The 26534-nt window shown below is 45.4% G+C and overlaps 2 protein-coding genes across 2 annotated transcripts; both read left to right on the top strand.

The window, feature by feature from the left end:
• Positions 1-372: 372 nt before the first annotated feature.
• Positions 373-6845, top strand: rhbdd1 (rhomboid domain containing 1). Its single transcript, XM_068584022.1, has 8 exons — positions 373-633; positions 1587-1751; positions 1943-2222; positions 2977-3109; positions 3652-3740; positions 4004-4069; positions 4337-4711; positions 4836-6845. Exons 2-8 carry the CDS (start codon positions 1599-1601, stop codon positions 4928-4930), a joined length of 1191 nt encoding a protein of 396 aa, XP_068440123.1. The 5' UTR covers positions 373-633; positions 1587-1598; the 3' UTR covers positions 4931-6845.
• Positions 6846-9654: 2809 nt separating this feature from the next.
• Positions 9655-24668, top strand: galnt17 (polypeptide N-acetylgalactosaminyltransferase 17). The gene is made up of 11 exons (XM_068585386.1): positions 9655-10712; positions 12478-12661; positions 14809-14975; positions 18990-19164; positions 19775-19972; positions 20236-20353; positions 21090-21275; positions 21418-21555; positions 21863-21958; positions 22293-22454; positions 23676-24668. Exons 1-11 carry the CDS (start codon positions 10472-10474, stop codon positions 23808-23810), a joined length of 1800 nt encoding a protein of 599 aa, XP_068441487.1. The 5' UTR covers positions 9655-10471; the 3' UTR covers positions 23811-24668.
• Positions 24669-26534: the final 1866 nt, after the last annotated feature.

Below are 26534 nucleotides of genomic sequence, written 5' to 3'. Positions count from 1 at the left end.
CAATTTGATGGAGATATGTGAGACCTATCTATCTATCTATCTATCTATCTATCTATCTATCTATCTATCATTACTATTTGGGAGACACTTTTGTTCTGAAGTTTCCATTTAATGTATAATGATTCAGTGTCTACTATAAACGTTTACAGTGTTAATTATATATATATATATTTAAAGCTACACAGTCTGATCAGACTTTAAGCTCACTCGTATCATTCTAAATGTAAATGTTAAACCTATGGTCAAGGTGAAGCCTGACTTCTCACTCTGCTTGGAGACCTTAAAGGACCTGAGCTGGAGATAACTCAGAGGAAAATCCGCAATGCGCCTGCGCCAGTCACGTGGCTCTGTTATTGTCACGTGATGGCTGACTCAACTCCAAACTTTTGCAGTCGTGACTAGTAACTGCTAGAAATGATGAAATATTAAGAAACAAACTCTGGTGACGAGTCACTAAGATACATATAAATAAGTACGTAACTTGGTATTCTTCCTAGAGGACTAACTTATTTGACGCGGACTCGATGTACAAACTTTAAAACACCCGTCCAACGTTAACGTTAGCATTAGCTGAAGCATCACGGAGGAAGGAAACGGGGTGTGCGAGCCTACCGACAACCCACTGAACCAACGGTTAGTTTATATTAAGTCACCAAGGATGCTGCTAATTGGTTTTATTCAGCTTTTTAAAAATAAAATAAAAACTTATGCTGAGAATTACGGACTTCTTCTTCGGCTGTTGACAGTCGTTAATTAAGCATTGTGCTCAGAATATAGCTAGCCAAGCTAGCCAAAACTAGTTTACCAAAGCGCTTTATTGTTCTTGTTCTAGTGAAGAGTTATCTTAGGAGAAGATGGGGGTCACACAATGTCCGCGTGATTTGCACACTATCAGGTTGTGTGCTGTGTTGTTATCATACACCATCATTTTAAGTGTGACGTTTAAATGGTGTCCAATATTGCAGTGCGACTATGTGACGTCAGTGTTTAGAAGCAAAAAAACAAACAAATCCCCTTACGTTTTCCTTTCACACACACACACAAAATGCCTCTTATGGGTCATTTAACTGTCGGTAATGGTTGTTTTTGTGTGTGTGTGTGTGTGTGTGTGTGTGTGTGTGTGTGTGTGTGTGTGCTCAAACACAAGTCCACAGAGTTCCTCTATAAAGTGCTTCCTGATGACATGCATTCATGGATTTAAGACTTGGTGCTCGGATTTTAGCTTCAGGGTTTTGGCAGATATAATATTATCCTTTATTAGTCCCCGCTGTGGGACTAATAAAGGATTACATTATATAACTCATGGTCTTTGTTCTATCTCCTCAACCCAGCAACCAACATGTAATCTTGTAGCTGGAGGAGGTATTTGTGTCCTGAGAGTTTGCGATGGTGATTCCACAGTCGAGGAGCAAACAACACTTGAAAGCACAATTGCTTTTAGTTTTCAGCTTTAACAACAGGATATCAAGAGGTTTCCCATCTAGGCCCATTTCACCATCTTCCCTCATGGCTTCCACTATCTTTTTTCCCCCTTTGTGGAAAAGCAGAAATGACTGAGTCGTAATCTTCCCCTTCTTTCTTCCCAGTCTGTTTTCAGTATGCGCACCCGCCAGAGGGGATCCCACCTGGGCCTGATGTTCCTGGCCTCCCAGGTGTTTCAGATGGGTGTGGACAACATTCCCCCAGTCACTCTGGCCGTCCTGGGACTCAACGTGTACCTCTACCTGTTCCCTGCAGCTCCACTGATGCAGGCAATGCACAAATACAGAGACCGTCATTTACACAATTCACTGCTTCCGCTTTATCTCGTGGGACGACTTGCTGTCCAACTAAAATGATAAATTACCACTTACTGTTGCAGTCGGTGCTTTACCATCTTGTAGGAATGACGTGTACCATTGATTAGTATCAATATGAATAATAATATCTCTCCAACCCGTAGGCCTGTGTGAGCGTCCAGCAGGCATACTGGTTCAAAGACTGGCGCCGCCTTCTGCTGTCCCCGCTGCACCATGTGGATGATTGGCACCTCTACTTCAACATGTTGTCCTTCCTCTGGAAAGGCAGCAAGCTGGAGGAACGGCTGGGCGGGCCCTGGTTCGCCTACCTGCTGTCAGTCTTCTCTCTGCTCACCGGTTTGGTCTATCTGGTGTTGGAGGCCATGTTGACAGAGCTCACCCAGGACCAGTCCTACAGCATGACCTGTGCTGTCGGCTTCTCAGGTACAGACTCGTCTGCAAAACTCTCACAAGATGTACACGGCTGTGAAAGATTAGACTTGTTTTGTCACTCTACTGGAACAACATGGAATAAACATTCAAAATACCATTTTCCTTGATTGTAAAGCCACATAAATATAGGGAAGAATGTATTATTCATAAATGTATAAGTTTAGGTATTTAGACTCTGAGTCCTGTCTCAGGTACTGGGAACTTTGTGGATCCATGAAGAATACTTAAAATGGAGGCTCCACTTGCTATAATGTATTCAAGTATTTACATATCTACCACCTCTACTTGCAACCTTATTTGTCATCTTTGCTCTGTGTTCATCAGCCTGCAGTTCAGTTGAAGTTTAACAGACTTTTTGTCATGTCACTGCTGGTCTCAGATGAGTCGATCATGGCGGCAGAGCAGAATCTGATGTTTTTAACAGGATCTTGTTGAAGCAAATCACTTCTTACAGCTACTTGCTGTTTTAAACAATGAATTCGGGGGATTGTTTAAAGAAGATATGCTTATTTAATCCTGCTGCCATGGTTTGCTCTGAGCTGTCTTTTTGCATGATCTCATCGTTGGATGCATCCAAGGTGTAAAATTGTATTATAGTTTTTTTTTAGTTAGATATGTTTTTTCTGTTTTCTTTTCTCCTGTAAGGATGCTTTACTTTACACACCAGCCGAAGTATCTTGCTGACTGCTGACCCCGCCCCCACCCTCCTATTAATTATTCTTTGTAAATATGTCTGATTCTCTAGGTGTCCTGTTTGCTCTGAAGGTGCTCAGTAACCATTACCACCCTGGAGGTGTGAGCTACGTGATGGGGTTTCCTGTATCCAATCGCTATGTTAGCTGGGTGGAGCTAGTGCTGATCCACATCACATCACCCGGGTGGGTTACCAATCAGACATGCATTGACAAGCCGCCAGGACTCACTGGCTAGATACACTGCAGAGATACTAGCAGGGCACTAGCACTGTCGGGGTTAATTCTTCTGTTTTCAATGGGATAGCTCACACTTAAAGGACCAGCTCACAAATGTTCAAGTTGACCTCTATATATTTGCAATAGCGTGACAAGCCTGTCGTATGCTGCACAGCTGTTGGTAGTCTCTGCAACTTGGAGAAAAACAGTGGATCCCCACAAACACTTCATCAGATGATTCAGGCTTTGGGCCAATGAAGCCAACTTCATAAACTTGTCATAAGTTAAAAAGACAAAAAAAGTTTAAAAAAAATATGTTTTGAAGTAATACACAATATTTTAACAGTAAATACAAATGTGTTGCACACAGTTGTCCTTTTACTAGATGCTGTCGGATGAAGGTCGTCCACTAGATGGCAGTGTTAGATAGAAATATACTTTATTAATCCCCAAGGGGAAATTTTTGGTGTTTCATTAGTAAGAAATTAATCTGTGCTCCACTCCTTCAGGACCTCTTTCGTCGGTCACCTGGCAGGTATCCTGGTGGGTCTGCTCTACACTGCTGGACCCTTGAAGGCCGTCATGAAGAAATGTGCAGGTAAGAATTCAAGTCTCAAGATATATATATATATTTTTTTTTTTAAGAAAATCCTGAAGCTTTAAAATGTGATTCAGCTAATTTATCTGTAACAATCAATACAATATAGGTTTGCGAACTGACACAATGTGTGTGTAAATAAAGATACTGGAGATGGTTGTGAGTCCATGTGCAGATCTGTGTTTCTGTATTAGTCCATGTGAAAATGCACGTTAACACTTCCATGTGCACTAAAATTGTCTGCTTGTCTATTTTTTCACCAGGGTTTGTGACATTGAATGGACACAACTCCCGGCCCAATACGCACTACAGCTCTTCAGGCGCTTCGGGTACATACATGTTTTTTTTCTCTTGAGAATTTGACATGTTAACTGCAACACAGAGCTTTGATTGTGTCGTACCCGTTGGTCTGATCCCGTTTTTTAAAGCTTAATCGGAAAATAATGACAGTCTCGCACATTGTTGATTTAGAGTCTTTTCACAACTATGGAATACACCAGCCTCAACCTTTTTAACGGGTTTTCTTAAATTTAAATACTGATGACTTGTGTGTGTGCGTATTTGTGTGTCTGCAGGCTACAGAGACACTGGTGGAGGCTACGGCGGCACTGGTGGAGGCTACGGCGGCGTTGGTGGAGCCTACGGCGGCGTTGGTGGAGGCTACGGCGGCGTTGGTGGAGGCTACGGCGGCGTTAGTGGAGGCTACGACGGCGTTGGTGGAGGCTACGGCGGCACTGGTGGAGGCTATGGCGGTGTTGGTGGAGGCTACGGCGGCACTGATGGAGGCTACGGCGGTGTTGGTGGAGGCTACGGCGGCACTGATGGAGGCTACGGCGGCACTGATGGAGGATACTCGGGTTACCATCAGTCTCCACCAGAAAACACAGCAAATCCTCCAGCGTCTTACGCAGGTGGACTGACAGAAGAGGAGCAGCTGCTGGCGGCCATCAGAAACAGTCTGAATGACGGAGGTAAGGGGGGTTGTGGTGCCACTGGTTTCTAGAAGCTTTCAATGGGGCTGGGGGTGGAGCCACCAGAGAAAAGAGTCCGCCGAAATCTGAAGTGAGTAAATCAAATGATGTTTTTGTCTTGTAGGACCACCCAGCCAGAGAGGAGCGCCTCCTCCTTATGGTTTCCAGGCGACGGCTGAGGACATCAGGTTGAGGAGACTTAGGCGGTTCGACAGCTGAACTGCAAGAGAGGAGGTCTCTCTGCTGAAGAGCAGCCCTCATATGAGGAGGTCCTCCCACACAGACCGACACTTTCACCAGCTCTGTTGTTGTGCCTCTTTACCAAAGAGCTAATGGTAGCTATGGAAAGCTACTTGTAATTGTGACTAACTATAGACTGTTTGGAGGGTGTCTGATGACGCTGAAGCAGCTTTAATTTGGGGCGAATGAAGAAGAAAGTTATTGGGCATTTGTTTGGATTTTCTGTTGTTGCCACACCACTTGAGGGGGCAATTTTACTTATTTTTTTCAATCCAAACTACATTCGACCAGATCTAGATCTAAATGCTGTATTTGAATTAGTCAAACCTGGACTTCAGAGATGTAAAGTTCAGTTGCAACTTTGTAAAACGGTTTCTTTTGTTTTTGAAATCAGAAAAATCTCCATTGATACCACGTACAACCAAGTCCAGCTCAAACATGATACTTCAGACTGGTAAAAACCAGACCAGCTCGTGTCCATGTTCGTGTCACACGTTCAGTGGTTTTTGTTCTCCACCTGTTCTTATGTGGTTGTAATAGAGAGGGAAAAGCTGTCAAATCACATTTTTATTGGAGATGGGTATGCCAATGAAAACAGTTTTTTCTTTTCTTCCAATGAGATGTTAAATCTAACCCAGACAGTGTTTTCAAAGTACTTAGAGCTGCGGGTCCCTGCTGAGCAGCGCTAAACCCCAGAGTTACTAACAAAATTAATTACCCCAAAACGTTTAAAGCCGTCGTTTTTAGAAAGGCGTGACGCAACTCAACACTTTTTTTTTTTTTTTTTGCAACTGTACCGTCGTACTACTTTTCCAAAAAAAGTCCCTCAGCAGGAGGGACACCGGCTGTAAGCGACGTCGAAGTGGTACATCGCTGGCTCCCTTTCCCCTGAACCCCAGAGGCATGATGGGAAGTAGGACAGCTTAAATTAGAGCCAAGAAAACCCAACGAGCTGCCAACCCCCGATGGGCCCGAACACCATGCTGCAGTGGATACCATCGAAACTGTCCGTCCCTCCAGGAGTAGAAAGAAGGGGCCAAAAAAAGGGTTTGATATCAAGACTCAAAGTCAAGTCTGTTTCTGTTTGAACAGCAGAACTGTTTTGACATAGTTTTATCTTTATTTTTTTTTGCACATTGCCAAAGGGGAGCCCTGGTGGGCCGAGTGAGCGACGGAGGGGACGACAGGATGACATGCAGCCGGGCAGCCGCGCACATTAAGGCCGCCTCTTCCGCATGGAGGTGGTTTTATGTCATTTTGTAATTCTGGTAAGTGGCGGTTCGTCACCACGCCTTATCTTGTGAACAAGCGGCGTCCCGCCGGCGCACTTTTACCGAGCAACCGTGAGGCGCCGTGCTCGTCTGAGCGGCTCAGCGACGAGAATATTCGGCCTCAAGAACTTCCGATGGGCATCCGATCTTTTTGCGCGTCGTCGACTTCAGTTTGCAAACAATGGAGGTGGAGTCTTGTCAGTCGGCCGTCCGCCTCCTCCAGGTGACGCTTACAAGCAGACGTGAGGAGAAATTGAATGTTTTTTTGTCTTTTATGTTGGCTAGAAAACCAAAAGGTGTGAACTCCATTACAGTGGCGACAAACTCTGAAGCATTTCTGTTCATTTATCTCTTCAAATATTTTTACATTTCATGGCAACAAAAGTGTTTTTCATAAAATTGGATATGTTTGCTTAGCAGTTCCCATGTTGGATGTTAACGGAGTGATTTGTGTGTTCAGCGCTTCACTGCTCGGACTAAAGTAGACAGAATATTTACATTTTGTGGTCACTCTTTCTTGACAGACGGAATACTGTGTGTTTATTCAAATATATTTTTTTACCTGTAGATGATCATCTATAGAGAAACCATGTCCACGCAACAATAAAAAGGTGGGAACAACACAGGAGGGTCACTGTGTCTTTTTGTGTACTCATTATCATAAAGTAACAGCACTTTACCACTCTAAAGAAATGTCAATGAGTTGCCGTCAATTACGAAATATGATATTTGCCTTTCTAAGTAATTTAAAAATGCATTGAAATGCGTTAAAAAAAAAAACATGAGCGTTACAAGCAGATTATAACTCAGTATGTGTATAGTGCATTTAAGTCATAAGAGTCCCAGAGAGTGTTACTAAAATAGTATTTCCTGATTAAAAGAGCATAAAACGGTCATTTTTGAGAGTGAACCGTGTCCATGAAGCTGCTGGTAAACAAACAGGGCTCAGTTCCAGACGGGGGCGTGTAGGTGGGCCTCCGTACCTGTCGCCTCCCGCCCCACACACACACACACACACACCCTGCCACCCTACTGCCAAGTGCAAACACCCGCTCAATCCAACGTGAAGGTCGATTTGCCTTCGGATTCTGCCGGAGCGAGCCGGGGTCACAACAGGCTCCCGGTGGACCGATAACCGCACCAGCGCATGCATGAAACAAGCTTTTTTTGTGAGAAGACTGGGCCGCAGTTTTTCTTTCTTCTCTCCACAGTGATTAACTTCATCACACTCAAATCCTTCTCGGCAAACTCGTAAAGTCGTGCTGAGGTACGAGCCCGGGGGCACATTCCTTTATCGCTCGCGTGCCAGAGTTGCACGCTGGTGACGACGACTGAAGAAACGTCGCCACACTATTTATAGGATAATCTCGTGAAATCCCCCGGCGAGAACCAACCCCACCCTCCCACTTCTAATCATCCTGCTGACTTTGTTCTCTGTTCTTCCCCTGCAACCGTGGCGGAACTTAAATGGCACTTCCTGTTTCGGCTATCAACCCCCCGGATGATTAGAGCGGTGGGTTTGTCGGTCAAACATTCACACACGGTTTGAAGATGAGATCTTATCCAGCTACAAAAGTGTAAAGCCCAAAAAATAGTGAACATTCTTGAATCCAGGCTTTTCAAAAGATGGTGTCATGAGCCACGTGGCTGAAATCTAGTCCCCCTGGCGGGAAAACAGTCGGTTTATTCCGCCAACAAAAGCTGAAACGCGGACCAAAAACAAAACTTGAGTGTTCTTTTGATGAGGAGATCATGCTGTTCTCACTCACAGGTATAAGAGCTATTTGGGGCTAAGCTAACAAGCGCTGCTCGCCGAAAACGTTCTGGTTCAAAACTGGTGCTCGAGAATTTCATTTTTTTTCCAGACGCTTGAGTAGAAGACATTGCGGACCAAACCAACGCGTGTGTATGATTTATGTATTGATATGCAAAATGGCTTTGGAAAAATGTTCTATTATTGGAAGGAGTTCATTTAACGTTGATCTACCTCCAGCCCATTTTTATTTCTCTTTGTGAATGCAGTTTAAGTGCTCTGTAACTGCGGATGGGCTGAGCTCTCGGGGGATACAGCGGCTGCTTTGAGACGGATCAGGTGAACACACATTACGTTAAACTCACGGCATCGCCAGACCACAACCAGCCTTAGAGATTTTAAATATATCCAGGGGTCAAATCTGCTCTTTTAATTTATTTTTACCTTGTTTTCTGTACTGCTGTCACACATTCTCTCTCTTTTGTTCTCTCTGCGTCTCTCTTTACTGCTTTAAACATTTTTTTCCCCTTTGAATTTTGATTCCTCCCCAGTGTGTGCACTTTCCCTCCTTTTATAAAACTCTATTTCTCCCTTTTCTCTCTCTCTCTCTGCCTACTTGTGTGCCTCTCTCTCTTTCTCTCTCTCTCCTCCTCCATTGATGTTTCTTTCTGTTTGTCTCTTGATTCGTCTCACACAATCCAGCAATGGTTTTGATCTCGTTATCTCTCTCTCTCTCTCTCTCTCTCTCTCTCTCCGTCTCTTTCCTCCTGGGTTGCCTGCAGATCAGAGATAGCATGTCTGTCAGAAAAGCCACAGAGTTGCCGAGCTCCTTGATTCATCCCAGCTATCTGGGTGACCCATTTCTGCACCAACTCGCACATTTCCACGCTGTGAGATGAAGTGTTTTACCGCATCGCTTCAACGACACACCGACATCGCCAACGCGCCACTACTGTAGATCCCCGGTGCTCTCGGAAATGGAGAACCTCAGGGGTCTATCCTCGGTCCACCACGCAGGACTAGGCCCCGATACGAAGAACAGGCTAAACCTTCAAATCCAAAACGCGTTCTCCTTCCACCTCGGACAAGCTGGGATGAAGCTCTTTGTTGTCACAAGACTCCAACAGCAAACCATGAAGATTCTTCGGCCCTTAAATCTAAAAACACTGAACGATCAGAGCCACCAGAGCCCTGCTGTTAGTACCTGCAAACTGTGCTTCAATAAAATCAAGAATAAGGTATTTGCAATGGAGTATCTCTATGTTATGGTGCTTCACTTTGACCAAAAGTAAGAATATCATCTTTCACAGCTCATTCAAGGAGAAACCACGCGGAGCGTCGCACCAGGATGCTCTCAAACATCCCACTGCAGACCCCTCACCTCATGAGATGTCAGTGGGTTAATGTCTACTAGCTTTGTGAGGGGGTGACGTCATCACCGTGCTCCACTCTGGCGAGTGGAATAGCGCGTGAAATTAATAACACACAAAAATGTGGCATTAAAAAAAAAGTCTGTAAGAGACAAAACAAATAAAAGCGAGTGGACCGAAGAGACCCACTGTGGGAACCAGTGTGAAATATTTGAATGAACTCTAATTGCAGCTAATTGGCTGGCAGGGGAGGGGGGAACACACCCCACCCCCCTCTGACCTGCCGTGAAAGCAAACGCGTCACCGGAATCCACTCCACGTTTTGTCCCCGCCGCCCTTCTGGTGAAGCGCCGTGCGGGAGAGTCATCAGAGGAAACAATCAATGCACTACAAACGCGGAGGGCGTGCGGAAAGACACGAAGGAGGAAAGAAGATGAAGAGAAACCCGTTTCCCGACGTGCTGACTGAATGAGGCGGGCAGACGATGAGGGAGACCGAGGAAGAGGGACGTGTTTCTTCGCCGCCGCGTTTTGCCGAAGCGTCATCCGCACCTTCACCGGAGGATGCTGCCGCCGCGCTGCCGCCGCGCTGCCGCCGCCGCCGCTGCGTCTCTTGAGCCGCTCGTGATCTCGCGCCAGTCTCCTCGATTGCACACTTTGAATCTCGCAACGTGTACAAAGAGGACCGGGCTTTTCTGAGCTTGATCAATACGGGTCCCCCCGTGCAACATCTGCAAGGATTTATTTTTCCTCTTCTTCTTTCTGCGCGCGGTCCTCCTCGGTCGCATCACTGCCGACTTCCACGCAAAGGAGGGAAACACATAAAAGAGACGCACTTGATATTCCCCTCATTGTTGAATTATTTAGGAGTATCTGTTCCTCAAGACCACCCGTATGCTGGTGTCTTTGTCTTACATTTTCCGCGCATGACCCCCCTCCATCACAAGGTGTGCCTGTTCTAACCCCGCACCTCCCTGCAGCTGTCCGCGCACTGCGAACCCAGGGAGTCCTGAACCTGTGACACGTATTCGGCTCCTCCGGGGAACTGTCCTCCCCTCCCTCTCCCTCCCTTCCCCTCGCCCCATCCCGGTGCCCCCACGTCCGGGACGACTTCTTTTTTTTTTTTAATGGCTTTTGTCTTCAGACGATGGAGGGTCTTACTGGTGCTCAACGTGCTCGCGGTCGCCGGGTTCGTGACTTTCTGGGCCAAGTGCAACACGCGCAGCGTCCAAGCCGCCGGTCCGGAGGCTCCGGCGGCTTGGACGAGGCCCCGGGCCAACGGGACGGCGCAGGGGCCCAGCGTCAGCCACGAGGTGCTGCTGAAGAGACTCAGCTCGCTGGAGGATGTGGTGTACCGGCAGTTAAACGGTAAAGAGCAGCCGAAATGACACCGGGAGGTTCCACGGGGAGGGAGGGAGATCACGACAATGTGATCCGAGGACCTGTAGGCCTCTCAGTCCAACACTATTATTTCTGTCATTTATAAGCATGTTTGATGAGATCATGTGTGTTGAAAACAACAACTAAATCCCCTCCCTGACCTAGGAGAAAAAATGTCTGCAAATTTGACCCATTTAACTTCAGATCAACAGATGTTTGACTCGTTTGCAGTGAAATTGTAAATGTAAAATGTGTTGGATTTATTTGCGATTCATTTATTATTTCACTTTTGTTGGTGCAGAAATGAAAGGTTATCCTACATTTACGAGAAGAATTTCGGAAAAAAAAATATTACATTATATTATATATTCTTATATTCTATGTCACAAGGGTATTAAATGTTCAACGAGGTTCAGTTCAAGAGGATTTCCTTACGCGAAGGTCCGGGACATCACATTAATGTCTAGTTTATTTAAGTAAAGCCATAGCAGTTATACTATGTCTGTATGTATACTCAACAACTGACTGTCAAATAAAATAAAGGAAGTGCAATTACATAATATCTCAACACTATTTATTGACAGTTTTCCAATTGAACTGGATGAATAAAACATAATAAATACAGTAATAATAAATACATGTTCTTCTCTCATTTCAATTATAATACGGGATGGATTTAAAACTGAAAAAAAATACAGAAAAGCTTCTTTTGAAATCTTAAAAGAATACCTTATTTAAATACAGTTAATTCAGGTGTGAAGCCAGTGTATTAAATGTACCCTCTGAAAGAGAGATGTGTGGGTGCAGAGACTTTATTGGTGGTTATTGAAACCTCATATTTCAGCCTCGTTCTTCTTTCTGTTATTATATATTTGTTGGGCACTTAAGGAGTTATGGTGCTGATCATATTGAGCTCTTAGCTTCATTTTATGTGCCTTCCTTTTGGATGCAGTGTTTGCTCAGAGCTTTGTGCTTTTCATCGTCGTGGCGCTGCTTTTAACATGTCTCTCGTCATCATGCTTATAAACCGTCTATTAGAAGAATTACCATAAGAGTCCGTTCATCCTCGGTTAAAGGAGCAGGTCTCGCTGTCCACATTCCCGTTTTCAGGGCACAGCATCGACATACTCATAAATAAATGGCAGAACATTTCCTTTTTTAGCTTTTTTTTAATTGACGAGCTGGGTCACATTAAAAGGCGTAAGGCAGATGACTATAAACATGTTCTTCCTCTAATCATCAAGTACTGCACATGCCCACTGTCGGGCGATTTAGCTCCTTCACCAGCGGGGTCAAGGGTCAGGGTCGACACCAGAGCGGGAGCTTTTCAAAGAAATGTTTGCCCACACAGAGGCTCATGAACATGGCTCATCACGTTGAACAATGGTCGCCTTAAGCACCCTGCCACCCACAAATACGCCCAGTCACATAAAGAATAATGAAGCTTTAAGGCCTTAAAGCTTCATTACCGGCAGAAAAGTGTTTTTGACTTTGATTGTTGAACAAAGAGTTATATACGGCCTGTTCCCCGCATCCCTGCCGTGTTCAGATGTATCCCTGCTTGTGTGTTGAAGGTATTCCATCTCAATCATATTGTGAATTCAGCTCAGATGTTGGCCTGTTCGCTGTGTCCGTGTGGGGCTGGAGCTGTGGATCAGAGGCATGCTGTCAGCTGCCGGCCTCAGAGAGGAGAGTGACTCAGCCAGACTAAAGCACCCTGACGTGTAATCTTCTCCCGTTTGCCTCGGCCCAGGTCTGTCCAAATCTCTGGGCCTGATCGAGGGCTTCGGGGGTCGGGGTAAAGGCGGCCTTCCTGCCACGCTGTTGCCGGACGAGGAGAGCGACGCAAAATACCTGAGGGAGAAGTACGGCTACAACGCTTACCTCAGCGACAGGATCTCCCTGGATCGGACCATACCGGACCACCGGCCCGGCAAGTGAGTGCAATGTACTTGGATCTGGGGGGAAATTACAAATGTGAAATATCGTCAGCAATATGTTTTCATTGGATCTACTTTTTTCTAGGCGCTCTAGTTCAGCTGCATTAAACCAGATGAAACCCTGACGCTGTTTAGTTAAAGACATGTTGCTGATGGGATTTGTCTTCCGAGACACACACACACACACACACACACACACCAGTGGCGGGCCGTGGTTTTAGAGCGAGGCCTTCGATGGGTGCCGTAGAGTCCACATCACGGCCGGACTGAAAAATATATATTTTTAGATGATGAAATAGTTTTAACTTTGTGAATCTGTTTAGACCTTCAGAGAAGACTTAGAAGGCCTTGATGGCCCGCCACACACACACACACACACACACACACACACGCACACACAACCTGTTGGAAAAGAGGAATGTGGAGCTAACACCTCACTGCATCTAAACCTTCTTCTGATTATCACATCTGGATTATATCTTGGTTTTTAAATACATATAATCACTTTTCAGAGACATGAGCATCAATGCAACACTGGAATCAGCATGGGCTTAAAGATGCGTTTCCATTTGTGCTTGCATCTCAGTGGTGGATGTCTCCAGCTCTGTGGAGTGTGTTACACCTGCATTACATCCTTTAAGGAGTCTTGTCGCTGGTCCACATTGCTCTGGTCACACCCCTCTGTTCCATGATGGGAGCGCCCTCAGCCAATCGCTGCCACCAGCCGTGTGTGTTTTAAGGGGTGAGCTGTTAAGAGTGGAGGGATCTGAATCCAGCGCTCTCATTTGTCACTCGGGGGGGGGGGGGGGGGGGTCTTTCATGTTTCCCGGGATCAAAGTGGCAAGCGAGGCGCGTTGGGGTGTGATATCTTCAGGCTTAGCAACGGCACGTATAAGCTGGAGTCTGAGGAGCCGGCGCTGTTTGACTGAAGGTCTTCACACTGCAGAGGCGGAGGCGGCGGGGAGGGAGAGAACGAAAGAGAGAGAGAGAGAGAGAGAGAGAGAGAGAGGCAAATGGAAGGAAACAATGACGGCTAAAAATAGTACCGATGATTATATATTATGAATATATATTTTAAAAATCCGTTCAAGCCTGCTTGTCCCAACAGGAACAGTAGTGATGAGAGCCGGCGGATGCACCGCTCAGAAACCATGGCGTGCGAGAGCGCTGCTGCTTTGTCGGTCGCTTGTGCGCTGGCACTTTGTGACACAGAGTCATGTGCACGTGTTGCAAACAGCAATCGCCTCAAAACCTTTTAAAAACCTGAGCGATCGTTAATAAATTTTGGAGTCCTCGGCTGAATTTTCTCTGTTCTAAACCCTCGCCCTTGTGGTTGCAGAGAGACACCTCTTTTAGTTTGGGTATGTAATTTTCGAAGTAAGGGACTAAAATTAGGTGGACTTTTAAAAGGTTAAAGTGCAGAAATAGGTTCGTCGTACAATTCTGAGACGTTTCTGTGTACCCACAAGGTCCTAAAATCGATCAATATCCCAAATGCTTATCAGTGTATATAGCAGTGGCGGGCCGTGCATTTTTTACATACAAAACACAACAAAACAATCCAACAGAACTGCGGCACTAAAACACCGCACACTCAAGATGCCTAGCCACGACCAGAAGGAACGATATTAACTAAAAACAACACCCGAGACACATTAACACAACGACACTGCAGATGTAAAAACACAAAAGCAGTTCACTCGCCACTTAAAGACAAAGTCCATTGTCTTCTCTTTGTTAACAAAAGTTAACATAAATTAAGTTAAGTTAAATTAAAGTAACAGGTCTTTCTCGATGGCCGTGCTTTCATCGTGCTTCGTCACATGACCGTGTGCGTTTTCATGAAAATGCCTTATTTATTATACCAATATTCAAATAGACATTTAATTTCATGTGGGAAATAAGATTATCGATAAATTAAGACATAAAGGAAGTTGTTTCCTCCTCAGCTCTCGGAGCCAAAGCCTCACGCTGCCTCTTTCCTCCTCATTACAGCCGTTTAAACTAAACAGAAGATAAAAATAGGCCTATGTGCAGCAGACGCCCACTGACCAGGCAGCTCCCCACAGCCACTTTGGTCCATGAGGCCATGTCGGGCACTTTGTCTCACAGATGGTGGGGTCTGCTTGCGTGTCTCTGTGCAGGTGCAGAAAGGCCAGCTACCCGAGAGACCTCCCCCAGATCTCCCTCATCTTCATCTTCGTCAACGAGGCCCTGTCGGCGATCCTCCGCTCGGTCCACTCGGCTGTCAATCACACGCCGGCTCACCTGCTCAAAGAAATCATCCTGGTGGACGACAACAGCGATGACGGTCAGTAGAAATGGAGGATTTCCGATTATCCATACTTGACACTCGGCTATGTTGTGAGGGCAAGTATGACAAAAGAAAGTGGAGCCGAGCGGGACCACCGGACTTGTGAAAATAGTCCAAGATGGCAGCGTTTATTTTTTTTCAACCTCATGTAAAAACAGGGGGCCCACACACAAACAAGTAGAAGTATATGTATGTATTAACAAGATTCACATGTTATCATGTGTTAACTGCATTTTTGTTGTTTTTGCATTGAGAGGGTCTCATCACTGCTGCACACAGGTGCTGCACTTTAAATCTCCAGACCTGGGCGTCTTACAGCTCTCCCAGTCCGGCCCGTGTGAGGTCAATCAAAAATTCAATTATGAAAAAATGACGGAAAAACGCATCACAACGACACCGCTTTTACTTTGAAGGCGGTTTACGTACGTGTGTGCGCGTTTCCGTAGCCTCACCGACAGGCGGCGTTGCCGACTTGCAGACTTGAGCCTGGCGTCAAAGCACGTGTTGTTATGTGGTTTCTGTTCTCAACGAGCAGCAGGTGCTGCCGCGAGCCGCTCTGCCTCACAGAGCGCTCACAGTCAGTGTTACAGGAGCCTCGCGCGCATGTGCAAAGCTCCTGACCCCGTCTGATACACGATGGCAGAGCACTCTCATCTCGTCAGTTGCATACAAAGAGTAGGAATTAAAAAAATACAAACACGCTCTTGCTAAAACACACAGGACACAGCGCTCCCCCGGCGTGTTGCATCATGGGACAAAGGCAACAAACCTGTGATACGGCTTCATCGGCTCCACGAGGCAATGAAGCGTCGCCGCTGCTGAGCAGCAGCATCTGCTCTGCAGGTGACTGATGGTGTCGAATGTCTTTCGTGGGGCCGATGGAGGCAGAGCGCCCCAATTGGATGTCACAGGGATGTCCTCGTCTTATTTAATGGGCAGGGCTGTCATGCCCGGCATTATGAGGAGAGAGAGAGAGAAGGTCGAGGAACAATAAAGAGCAAAGGGTGTCGGTTTTCAGAGAGAAATTGGGGAAGAAGGGATGAGGCTAAAAAGAAAGAGAGACAACTGAAGGGATTGAGAAGCGGCAGGCTGGAAAAGGAGGGAGAGGGAAGAAGAGGGAAACAGAAATGAAGAGGCATCAAAGAATCAAAGGCAATGCTGAAAGGGCAAACCAGGCTATCAGAGAGAGTGGCAGAGAACGAGAGAGAGAGGGAAAGGGCGAGAAACAGAGAGGCTCTAAGATAAATGAGGTCGGACAGAGGGGAGGGGATGGATACCCGGAAGAGAGCGAGAGAGGATAATCACAGAATGGAGAGCAAACGGGAGGAGAGAGGAGACGGTCCAGGACTGAAAGGATGAAGCTGCCGTTGTTCTGTCGTTCTTATTGTCGTCGGATCTCACGAAAAGATCCAAAGCAACAGCGTCCTGTCGTCTGTCACTCAACACGGCCCCGTGCCGCTCAGCCCCGAGCGCATTGATTTCTACTGAAGACGTACAACTTTCTTTTTTTTAAAGTGTCACAAACACATGGTTTATCCTTGAAAGAAAGGCCTAAATCCTTTCACAGAAGAGCCGGGCTCTGTAGTTTTTGGCAAAAGGTTTTCAAGCTGTGAATATTAAGTAGCAACTAATGCGTTTTTGGGGACTATTTGGGTCTAATGTTTGCAGTTTTGGGATATTATATACTGTTGCAAACGGTCAAGTCAATAGCTGAAAGCAAGTCAAAACTGTCCACTTTAAACATCCATCACGGTTTAGACACCGGCTTCCTGATTCAACATCAGCCTGAAGCACCTCGCTGTAATCATGCACACACACACTTTTCCTAACAACATACAGGGGACACTCACTGTCAGTTTTACCTCTTTAAATAAAGTAATTTGTCTTGGGAGCTGGCGTACAGCACGTGTGCTCGTCAACTGTGAAAACCCGAGATGTTATCAAAAGGAATTTCCCTCTTAATATTAAGTTTAGTTCAATCCAATGTATTCAGTATCGGCCAAAATCTGCCATAGAGCTCTACAGTCTGTTCACAGAAGGCCTCCTCTGTCCTCGGACCCTCCGTTCAGGAAAGGGAAGAAATTAAAAAAAGCTCATGGAGAACATCTGAAGAAGGATGCTTCTCCCAGGATGCACAGAAGTGCAACAGATGTCTCGTGTCCAGCATGCACAGCGCGAAGAGAATTAAAGCAGTAGCACCACGAATAAAATCAGAATAATAAGAGAAGCAGTAACATGTTGCTCTCTGGACCATTTTCCGGCTGCAGGACCTGGAATGCAGTAAATAGGCGACACATGTCAGCTAAATGTTGTGTTGTGATGTGGCTTTGGACAACAATGGAGGTGCATCAGCACCTTCTCTCTCACTTTAAATGGACGGTTGGCTGAGAGCCGGCCGTCCATCAATGAGGGGAGAGGGGGGGGGGACCCAGAGGGCGAGGTATGCAAACAAACAACACTCACTCGTCGCCTCTGTGCACACAAGTGTGTGTGTGTGTGAGAGAAGACACAGCATGGGAAATGAGTTTTTGATCCAGAGCGCGAGTGAGAAAGAAATCAAAAGAGGCAGAGAGAAAGACACGGGAAACACAGAGAGCATGAGAAATGTGTTTTTCTTTTTCTGTTGAAGGGAATTTTTAAGTGTGTGTGTGTTTGTGATGCAGAGGAGGAAGTATAACCCGACGAAACAAGCTAGGTGTCCAGGCTAAACCTCGGCTAGCTGGATAGCTCAAGTATATTTTTCACTTCAAGATTGTATAAACTCATAATTTCTACCATCATGGCAACATCGGGTCCGCCAGCTGGCACGATTAAATGTTACCTTTGCCACATGTATTCATTGGTTAATTACAGTTTATAAAGCAAAGCACTTTCATTTCTTTATTTTTTTAAGTGTGTAGTGAATCCTTCTGAAAGAAAAAACATAAATTCACTGACCATAATTTAAGGTACTCAGGCTACTCAACTAAATATGGAGTTTTTATTTAGCAAATTGTGATGTCAGACATTACTATGTGTCCTTGTCTGTGTGTGTCCTCGCTGCACAGGACAGCAAGACATTCGAGTGTCTTCAGCGTCATCATATTACATTATTTTCTTATCTTTTTCACCACAAAATCATGTGTTCAAATGACTGCCAGGATGTTTTTGACTGGCATGCTGGGGTGCTCGCACTAAAGCCTGTAGGGATGATTCTTTATATTATATAGTAATTATTTTGGATATGCTGATGAGAATAGGTTGTATTATTTCATGTATGGTTTGAGAGATCATATGGTAATCCTCTTCTGAGCTGTAAAGAAGGAAGGTGTAGCCGGACAGAGACAAGATGTCCTCGCAGTGGTCCAGCGTATTCATTCTTCTGTCTGGTGTGAAATAAAAAAAACAGATTTGTGATCTGAGCGCTCCCAGTTTTCACTGACATTTCCAGGAATGCGTATTAGCGTGTGTAGATCCGCCCGTCTTCTGATAACGTTTGTTGCACTAAACCGAGCGGCTCCAGGACTCTTTGGATCAAATCTCTGAGGTCTCTCCTGATGTAAGAATCAAGTACGTTTCCAGCACTTGAATAGAATCGATTAAACCGCATAATCCCACTGCTACAATAAGGGCAGTTTGCTGTTCTGGATGACTCATCTAAAGTGTTATCGCCACTGTGTGCGTGTGTGTGTGTGTGTGTGTGTGTGTGTGTGTGTGTGTGTGTGTGTGTGTGTGTGTGTGTGTGTGTGTGTGGCCTAAGTATTAGCCATGGAATCAAATGACCCCCTCTGGCTGAGGGGAAAGTTTTACTGAGCGCTTCAGAGAAATTATCCTCTACTTTTTCCCTCCTTTCTTGGAGAGGTGTCAAAGGTCAGGGTGAGCTACGGCACCGCGCTGCGAAGCTGGACTTTCCGGGGTTTCACGATGCCGTTGGAAGACGGGGACGCCGCCGTGACCTCAGCTTCAAGGATATCCGCTCTGACCCTCACCTGTTGTTTTTGTTCTGTGTGGCCTTCGCTCGGCGGGCTGCAGAGCAGCTGAAAGCGCCGCTGGAGGAGTACGTGAACAAGCGCTACCCGGGCCTGGTGAAGATCGTCAGGAACCAGAAGAGGGAGGGTCTGATCCGAGCCCGGATCGAGGGCTGGAAGGTGGCCACCGCCGAAGTGACGGGATTTTTCGACGCCCATGTGGAGTTCACCCCGTCCTGGTGAGTGAATCCCCTCCTCTCTTGGATGAGTACGCCCCATTGTGCTGCAAAACACGCCGCACTTAGTGTATTACTTTTTTAAAAGAAAGTCACAAAGTGCTTTACAGAATCACCGAAGCAGAGGACGGAGCATGAAAACGAACACACAGAAAGCAATTTCACACCTGAGAAGTTTTAAGATAAGCAGAGGAGGAGAAGGGTAGCGCCTTTTAGAATCCGGTTTCAAGGAAACCTGGTACATACAGCACAGCTCATCAAACAACAAGCAAGAAACTAAAGAAAACAAATGAAGCCTGGTCATGAAAGCACATTTCAAGGGATCGTTTAAAAGATAGAACTGATCCGGCCCGAAAGCGAGAACCATTTTGTTCGGTCCCCGCTGCTCGTTTTCCAGCTCGGCGTGCGCTTCAGAGTCTGTACACAACCCAGTTCACTCAGCATGGATAGACGCATGCCCTCCAGAGCTGCACCGAGCGCAATCAAGTAGAATTAGTGATAGTTGGTGCAGCTTGAGGGACTTCAAACGTGGGCGAGAGCGCAGATCTGAAGAGGAGCATGTCCCTTCCAGTTCGCGTGTACATGCGCGTGTGTTTCTTTGCACTCTCGCCAGGGCCGAGCCGATCCTGGCCAGAATAAAAGAGGACCACAAGAGGATTATTCTGCCTTCCATCGACAACATCAAGCACGACACGTTCGAGGTGGAGCGCTACGAGAACTCTGGCCACGGCTACAACTGGGAGCTGTGGTGCATGTACATCAACCCGCCCAAACAGTGGTGGGACGACGGGGACGTATCCGCCCCCATCAGGCAAGCCGACGTCACTCATACACAACACACACTATGATGGATAGGACTATGATTGCAGCATCCTCTTGGGATGAGTGAGGGTAAAAAAGAACGATTGGGTACCAGACTCCCTCAAAGTGTGATTTTTTTTTTCCATCGGTTTTTCAACGTAGGTGCTAAATGTGATAAAGTCAAAATAAACACTGATTAAAAACTGAAACAAAGACTTACAAAAGTGTGAATAGACACGTCACCTTCATATTGCTGTGTTTTCCTCGGCGCAGGACTCCCGCCATGATTGGCTGCTCCTTCGTGGCCGACCGCGACTACTTCAGCGAGCTCGGCCTGCTCGACTCGGGCATGGACGTCTACGGAGGAGAGAACATCGAGCTGGGCATCAGGGTGAGTGAGCCACCCAGTTCACCCCTGATAGACGATAGATAATAGACGATGGATGATGGATGATGGATGGTAGACGACAGACGAGGCCCCATCAGGAGTCCTGGAGGACCGGCCCGCTGGCTGCAGCTCACACCAGGGCATCGCTGATGCATGGGTCACATGGAGCAGGGAGGTTGGGGAGTCTGCCGCTGCACATTTCTGAAAATAAATGAAAGAGAGGTTTTTTATTGTTCTGCGGTGTTATTTTGTCAGAAGTCAAAGTCATTTTTATCATCAATTTTGTGCAACGTGCAAACTTACAGAAGATCGAAAGTACGTTTCTCTTCTGTCATATAGTTAATTGTGCAATAGGAGTAATAATAAAGTGCAAAAAACAGTTTAAAAGTTAAAAAAAGAGCAACATATAACAGACAACATGTGTTTGTTTGTCTAAAAGGCAAAGAAAGAACAACTATGAGTGTTTCTTTCCTTGGTGTGACATTAAATTAATATTCTCCATAATATAAATCATAGAATTAATATCCAGCTGTCTCACCACAAACAAGCAGAAAGAGTTGGTGGGGACCAAACTAAAGATATAAAGAGAAATCAGAAATATGATTCCAAATACGAATGTGGCAATCATGCTGTTAGTACTTGTCGATTGAAAGTAGGGGATGTTGTGGTGGTTGTATATGTTGGCTTGTTTGGATATTTCCTGCCTGGCATCGATAGCTTTCTAACGCCCGGCCTGCAGGTGTGGCTGTGTGGCGGCAGCATGGAGGTGCTGCCTTGCTCCAGGGTGGCTCACATCGCCCGGATGAAGAAACCCTACCACAGCAACATCGCCTTCCACACGCGGCGCAACGCTCTGCGCGTGGCCGAGGTCTGGATGGACCAATACAAGCCCAACGTCTACCTGGCCTGGAACATCCCCATGGAGGTGAGATGACTCTTTATCGTGCTGGTGGTCAATACAAAACCACAGCTGACAGGATATTATTTGTTTTAAAATACAAAAGTTGTCTAACCGTTTGAAAAAATACAGCAAACAATCCCCACAATGACGCCTTGCGCTTTTGCAGAACCACGGTATCGACTATGGAGACATCTCTCAGCGGGTGGCGCTGAGGAAGAGTCTGCAGTGTAAGAGCTTTGAGTGGTACCTGGACAACGTTTACCCGGAGATGAGGCGCTACAACAACACGCTGTTCTACGGCGAGGTGAGTCCGACGGACACGGAGGAGAAGAGACGCTCGTATGAGGCGAGAGGTCTTAATCCTGAGCAAAAGGATCTCAATCCTAAAACAGAAAGACATCCACAAAACCTCTCAACACACTGTCCTGTGTCATCGAAAGACATTATCATATAAATACTTCTTTAAACCTGCGTTTAGAGCCATATCCTTTAAAAAATGCTGACTACCTGATGGTGGCCATGACGTATACCTAAATACTGTTACCAGCGTCCACGGAGAGTTGCTCCATGTGAAATCGGGTGAGACTTTTGAGGACGCTTTTTGATTTCAGATCCGCAACTCCAAAGCCAGCCACCTGTGCATGGATCAGGGCATGAAGGAGAACCACACGGCCACCCTGCACCCTTGCCACGGATGGGGTCCTCAGGTACATCAGGGGACACCACCATGTTACGGCAGAGTGCCTGTGCCACCGCTTCCTTCGCCTCTTCCCTGAAATCCAAGTGTATACATGGCGTCTTCTAGCAGAGAGTCCTGCTGTCAGGATGAGAATGGTTGCAGTTTTTCAGAGTCATTGTCAGTTCTTCTGGAGCTGGTGGTGGTGAGCGAGGGCTTCAGGGAGCACAGGTCTCAGACTCTAGTTCTGGTCGTGAGTGCGGCGCAACATCGGCCTTTGAGACGCGCTTGTTTGGCATTTTTAAGTTGTGAATGGGACAACGTGGTCGCTGCGTCGTGTGAGTGCCGCCTCTGTGTTTTTGCAGTTAGGACGTTACACCAAAGAGGGTCAGCTGTTCCTGGGCCCGCTGGGCAGCACCGGGGACGACACCCGCTGCGTGGTGGACGATCAGATCAGCAGCTTCCCTCAGCTCCTCAACTGTGACAAGGTGCCCAACCTGAAGCAGAAGACATGGCATTTCTCTCAGGTGAGAAGACCAAAGAACAGCTTTTCTTTACCAGAAAGAAACCTGATGAGCACAGACGTGTAAGTGATGGATGAAGTAGGATTAAAGCTTGTGCTGTTATAACTTAGTAGACCGCCGGTTTAATACAGTTTAATACTGACTAATACAGGTTAATACTGACTGATACTGGTTAATATACAGGCTAATATACTGGTTAATATACTGGTTAATCCAGTTTAATCCAGGTTAATCCAGTTTAAAACAGGTTAATACAGTTTAAAACAGGTTAATACAGGTTAGTACAAGTTAATACAGTTTAATACAGAGTATTACAGGTTAGTACAGTTTAAAACAGTTTAAAACAGTGTAATACAGGTTAATACAGTTTAATATATAGGTTAATACAGTTTAATATACAGGTTAATACAGTTAAATTTACAGGTTAAGACTTGTTAATATAAGTTAATACAGTTTAATATATAGGTTAATACAGTTTAATATGCAGGTTAATACAGTTATATACAGGTTAATATAAGTTAATACAGGTTTATATACTGGTTAATATACAAGTTAATACAGTTTAATACAGGTTAATCATATACAGTTTAATACAGCTTAATATACAGGTTAATACAGTTTAATATACAGTTTAATACAATAGGTGCGTGTTTAGCTTGTTTTTCTCCATCTTATTGATCTGCTGCTCAGAGGCCACTTTGTCTCTTTCTGACCTTTTTACTGTCGGCTTGAGACATCGTGCAGAGTTTTCATCTCCACGCACAAGACACAGACCAACACAGACCAACACAGACCAACACAGACCAACACATTTGTAAAGAGGACTTTGTAAAAACCTGGAAGCATGACAGACCAGTAGAAATACAGAAATGTCCTCTCAGACAACTGGCAGCACCCAATCAAAAAGCGGTAAAGTTAATAATATAGTATGACAAATAGAAAATGTGATTAAAAGGTCTTGGTATAATATACAATGAAAATGACACACAAATTAAATTGATATGTCATATGCCGAAATATTGTTCTCAAAAGCTCTACGTACGTCATAAAAAGTAGAGGACGTGTTTATGTGTTTTAAAGTCGCACTATAGTCGTAAAATTATAAGAAAGTGTTATTTTTTATGGCTCAGGTCTTGTCACAGTCACACACACGTTATAATATGTATAAATATAATAATAATATCACCTGGTAACCCTCAGAACGTCTCTCCTCCCGCCCCGCAGAACGAAGCGCTCATAAATGGCGCCACGGGCCGCTGCCTGCAGGTGGTGCCGGCCAACGTCTACTTCGGGCACCTGCTGGTCCTGTCGCCCTGCTCCGGGCAGACGTGGACCATCAAGAACACCATGAGGCAGTAGTCCACGGGCCAGTTTCACCGGGACCAGATGACACAAGCGGACTTTCCCCCGGACCGTGGGCTCGACCGAGGGACGGCCGACGACGGGGAGCCGGCTCCTCGTCTTCTGAACGAGATGCGAGAGGCCGACGTCTCAGTGAAGGAGACGTCTGAGAAACATTCACACGGTGTCAAATCAGCACGAGGACCGATTCTCCATCTGGATTTGACAGACTTCAAATGTGACGTTGCCATTATTCCTCCGCCATTTCTCTACAGGGTTTTAAGGATGGAGATATTTGAGGAGGGGGGGGGGGGTAAGGTTTCAATCTACAATAAATATTACTCGGTGTGACACAGCGTATTTGTTTGCAGTTCCTGTAAATCATCTCAAAGATTATTGTCTAGGGCTACTGGGCTAAACATCATGGTTTTATATACGTCGTGGATGGATTTGTCTTTATTTTTATCGCCATTTTTACTCCGAATTCGATAGCACCAAACGCAGTACATCTTGTAGCATGATTGTAAGTACTGTACGCACACGGGGACAAAGTTTAGTTGAGCTGAGCCTATTAATCCTGTTAACTGCTGAGTGCCATGAATAATGGAGGCGGCCAAACCTAACAGGCTGCAGCCTGAAGCACTTTGCTGCTCACAGAGAGCTGCAGACTCCAGGACGAAGGAATCAGAAAAGTGCACAAGTGTATATCGGTTGTGGAAATGCTGGAGGCCTTTGAGGCCCATATTAATATTGTCTTGAGATGTATATGATGTCATGAATTCAATTCATTCCATGTTATCAGTTGGGCTCAAGATTGTCTTCCAATAAACAACTGGTTGCCTGGGTTTTTGCATGGTCGCCATTTCTGAGGATAGACTTTCTGCTTTTGTTTTTATTTTGAGTATTTGTCATATAAAATGTCATAACACAGTAGGCCAATGTTATTAAAAAGGGCATAGTGTGTATAGTATAGTTAAAAAATAAATAAAAAGTCAGAGTATAATATGTCAGGAATCGTCATACATTCACTTAAATATAATATGTTGAAAACTATAGAACCGCATGTCAGAAAAGTCATATATAGTATGTCAAAGAACATCAAAAGCCACGGTATGGTTTGCGAAAATAGACAAATAATACAGTATGTCAAAAAATCATGAAAAAATGATATGGTATTCAAAAGAAATCCAATAAAAAGCCCTAACATGGTATGTCAAAAAGAGTCATTAAAGGTCACAGTATAGTTTGTGAAAACAGTCAAAGCATCGTACCTCAACATGAGCTCAGTATGAAAAGAAAGATATTCAAACTGTCGTATGTCGCAAAAAGTCCGAAAAAGAAGAGAATATATGAGAATATCGTAAGAAAAGTCTTAGTATGTCTAAAAAAGTAAAGTAAGAGCAACCATGCTGAGGCACTTTTCTATTTTAACTGCTTCATCATTTGCATAGTTTCAGTCAAAATGTTTCTCATATTGAAAGACTTTCCCTTGAAGTTATCTCCAAAAAAAAAAAAAAAAAAAAAGTCGACTTCAAAAGACATTTCCCCCTCAGCTCCCGGCTGCATCACTTGCAACTGTGAACAGCGACAGGAATAGTTTAATGGCTCGTCCTCCATGAAAGTAGTCCACCAAGACCTTACGTAACGTCGTCCGAGGCAGCCAATCGGAAGTAAAGGCTTCAACTCTGAAGCAGCCGCCATGTCCTTGACCCAGACCCCCAGAAACTCTTTCCGTTTAACTCTCACTCAGCTGCTCTTTAGGAAGCATTAAGCTGAAAGCTGAGGATGCCCTGACACAGGAGGAGCCTGCTGGGAGCATGAAGACCAGATAGCAGCGAGCCGGAGAGGCCCGGGCGGCTCTGGAGGACAGAGCCTGCAAGCTAACCAGTGAATGCTTATCGGGCGCTTCCAACGACAGGCCCGCTCGTCTCCTGCCGGCATGAAATGGGATTATATGTTGCCGGAAATCCTGCAAACAGTTGCTGTAAATAACAACAACTAACTTCACTTCATGCTGTATTACTGAATAGTTACCGTTGCCCTTATTTTGGAGGTGAAATCTTAATTTGGTCACGTCGCTGTGTCATTTCTGAGAGAGACGGTTTAAAAATGTTATGTTGTAGTTTCCATATTGGCAGTATTGTCTTGAGCGTTTGTATCTTCTTGTGAGCAGATTTTACAATCTGTTTTAATCCCATGGGCAGAGAATCTCATCAATGACATCATGTTTAGTTTTTATTTTGGTGTCCGTGCAGCAGATCCGACCCCTATCTGTGTCAAAATAGCAACATAGACATTATTATTATGATGATTATCACTAATATTGGACAGAAACTTTATCGCGACAGCACAGCTTCAGCTGTGAGATAAACGTGACACAGACATCTTATATACAGTTAGATTTTGGAAAAAGATGATTGAGTATAGTTATTGTTAACGTAGAAAACAAGGCCTCTGGCTCATAAAATGGTAGTATTGTTTTACCTGCTGGGGCTCCAGCATGTGGAGGCTACGATGAATTCACATGTATGTTACTGTACATGTGACACGCCTCAGCTTCATCTCTCAGTGCAGAGTGCTGCCCCCTAGTGGTGTTACTGTGGTCACAATGGACGCTCTGCACTCAGCTGCCACTTCCTCCCTCAGGCACCAGGACAAAACATGTATGAGCTTTAACGCAGACCAGTCAAACGGGACATTTAACAACGTCCTCCATTGACAACACGAGCGACTTTGCACATT

The sequence above is a fragment of the Clinocottus analis genome, unplaced genomic scaffold, assembly GCF_023055335.1.
Source record: "Clinocottus analis isolate CAN_PGR_092001 unplaced genomic scaffold, fCliAna1.0.p SCAF_2, whole genome shotgun sequence".
Taxonomy (NCBI): Eukaryota; Metazoa; Chordata; class Actinopteri; order Perciformes; family Cottidae; genus Clinocottus; species Clinocottus analis.
This window is presented reverse-complemented; position numbering and strand designations above follow the sequence as displayed.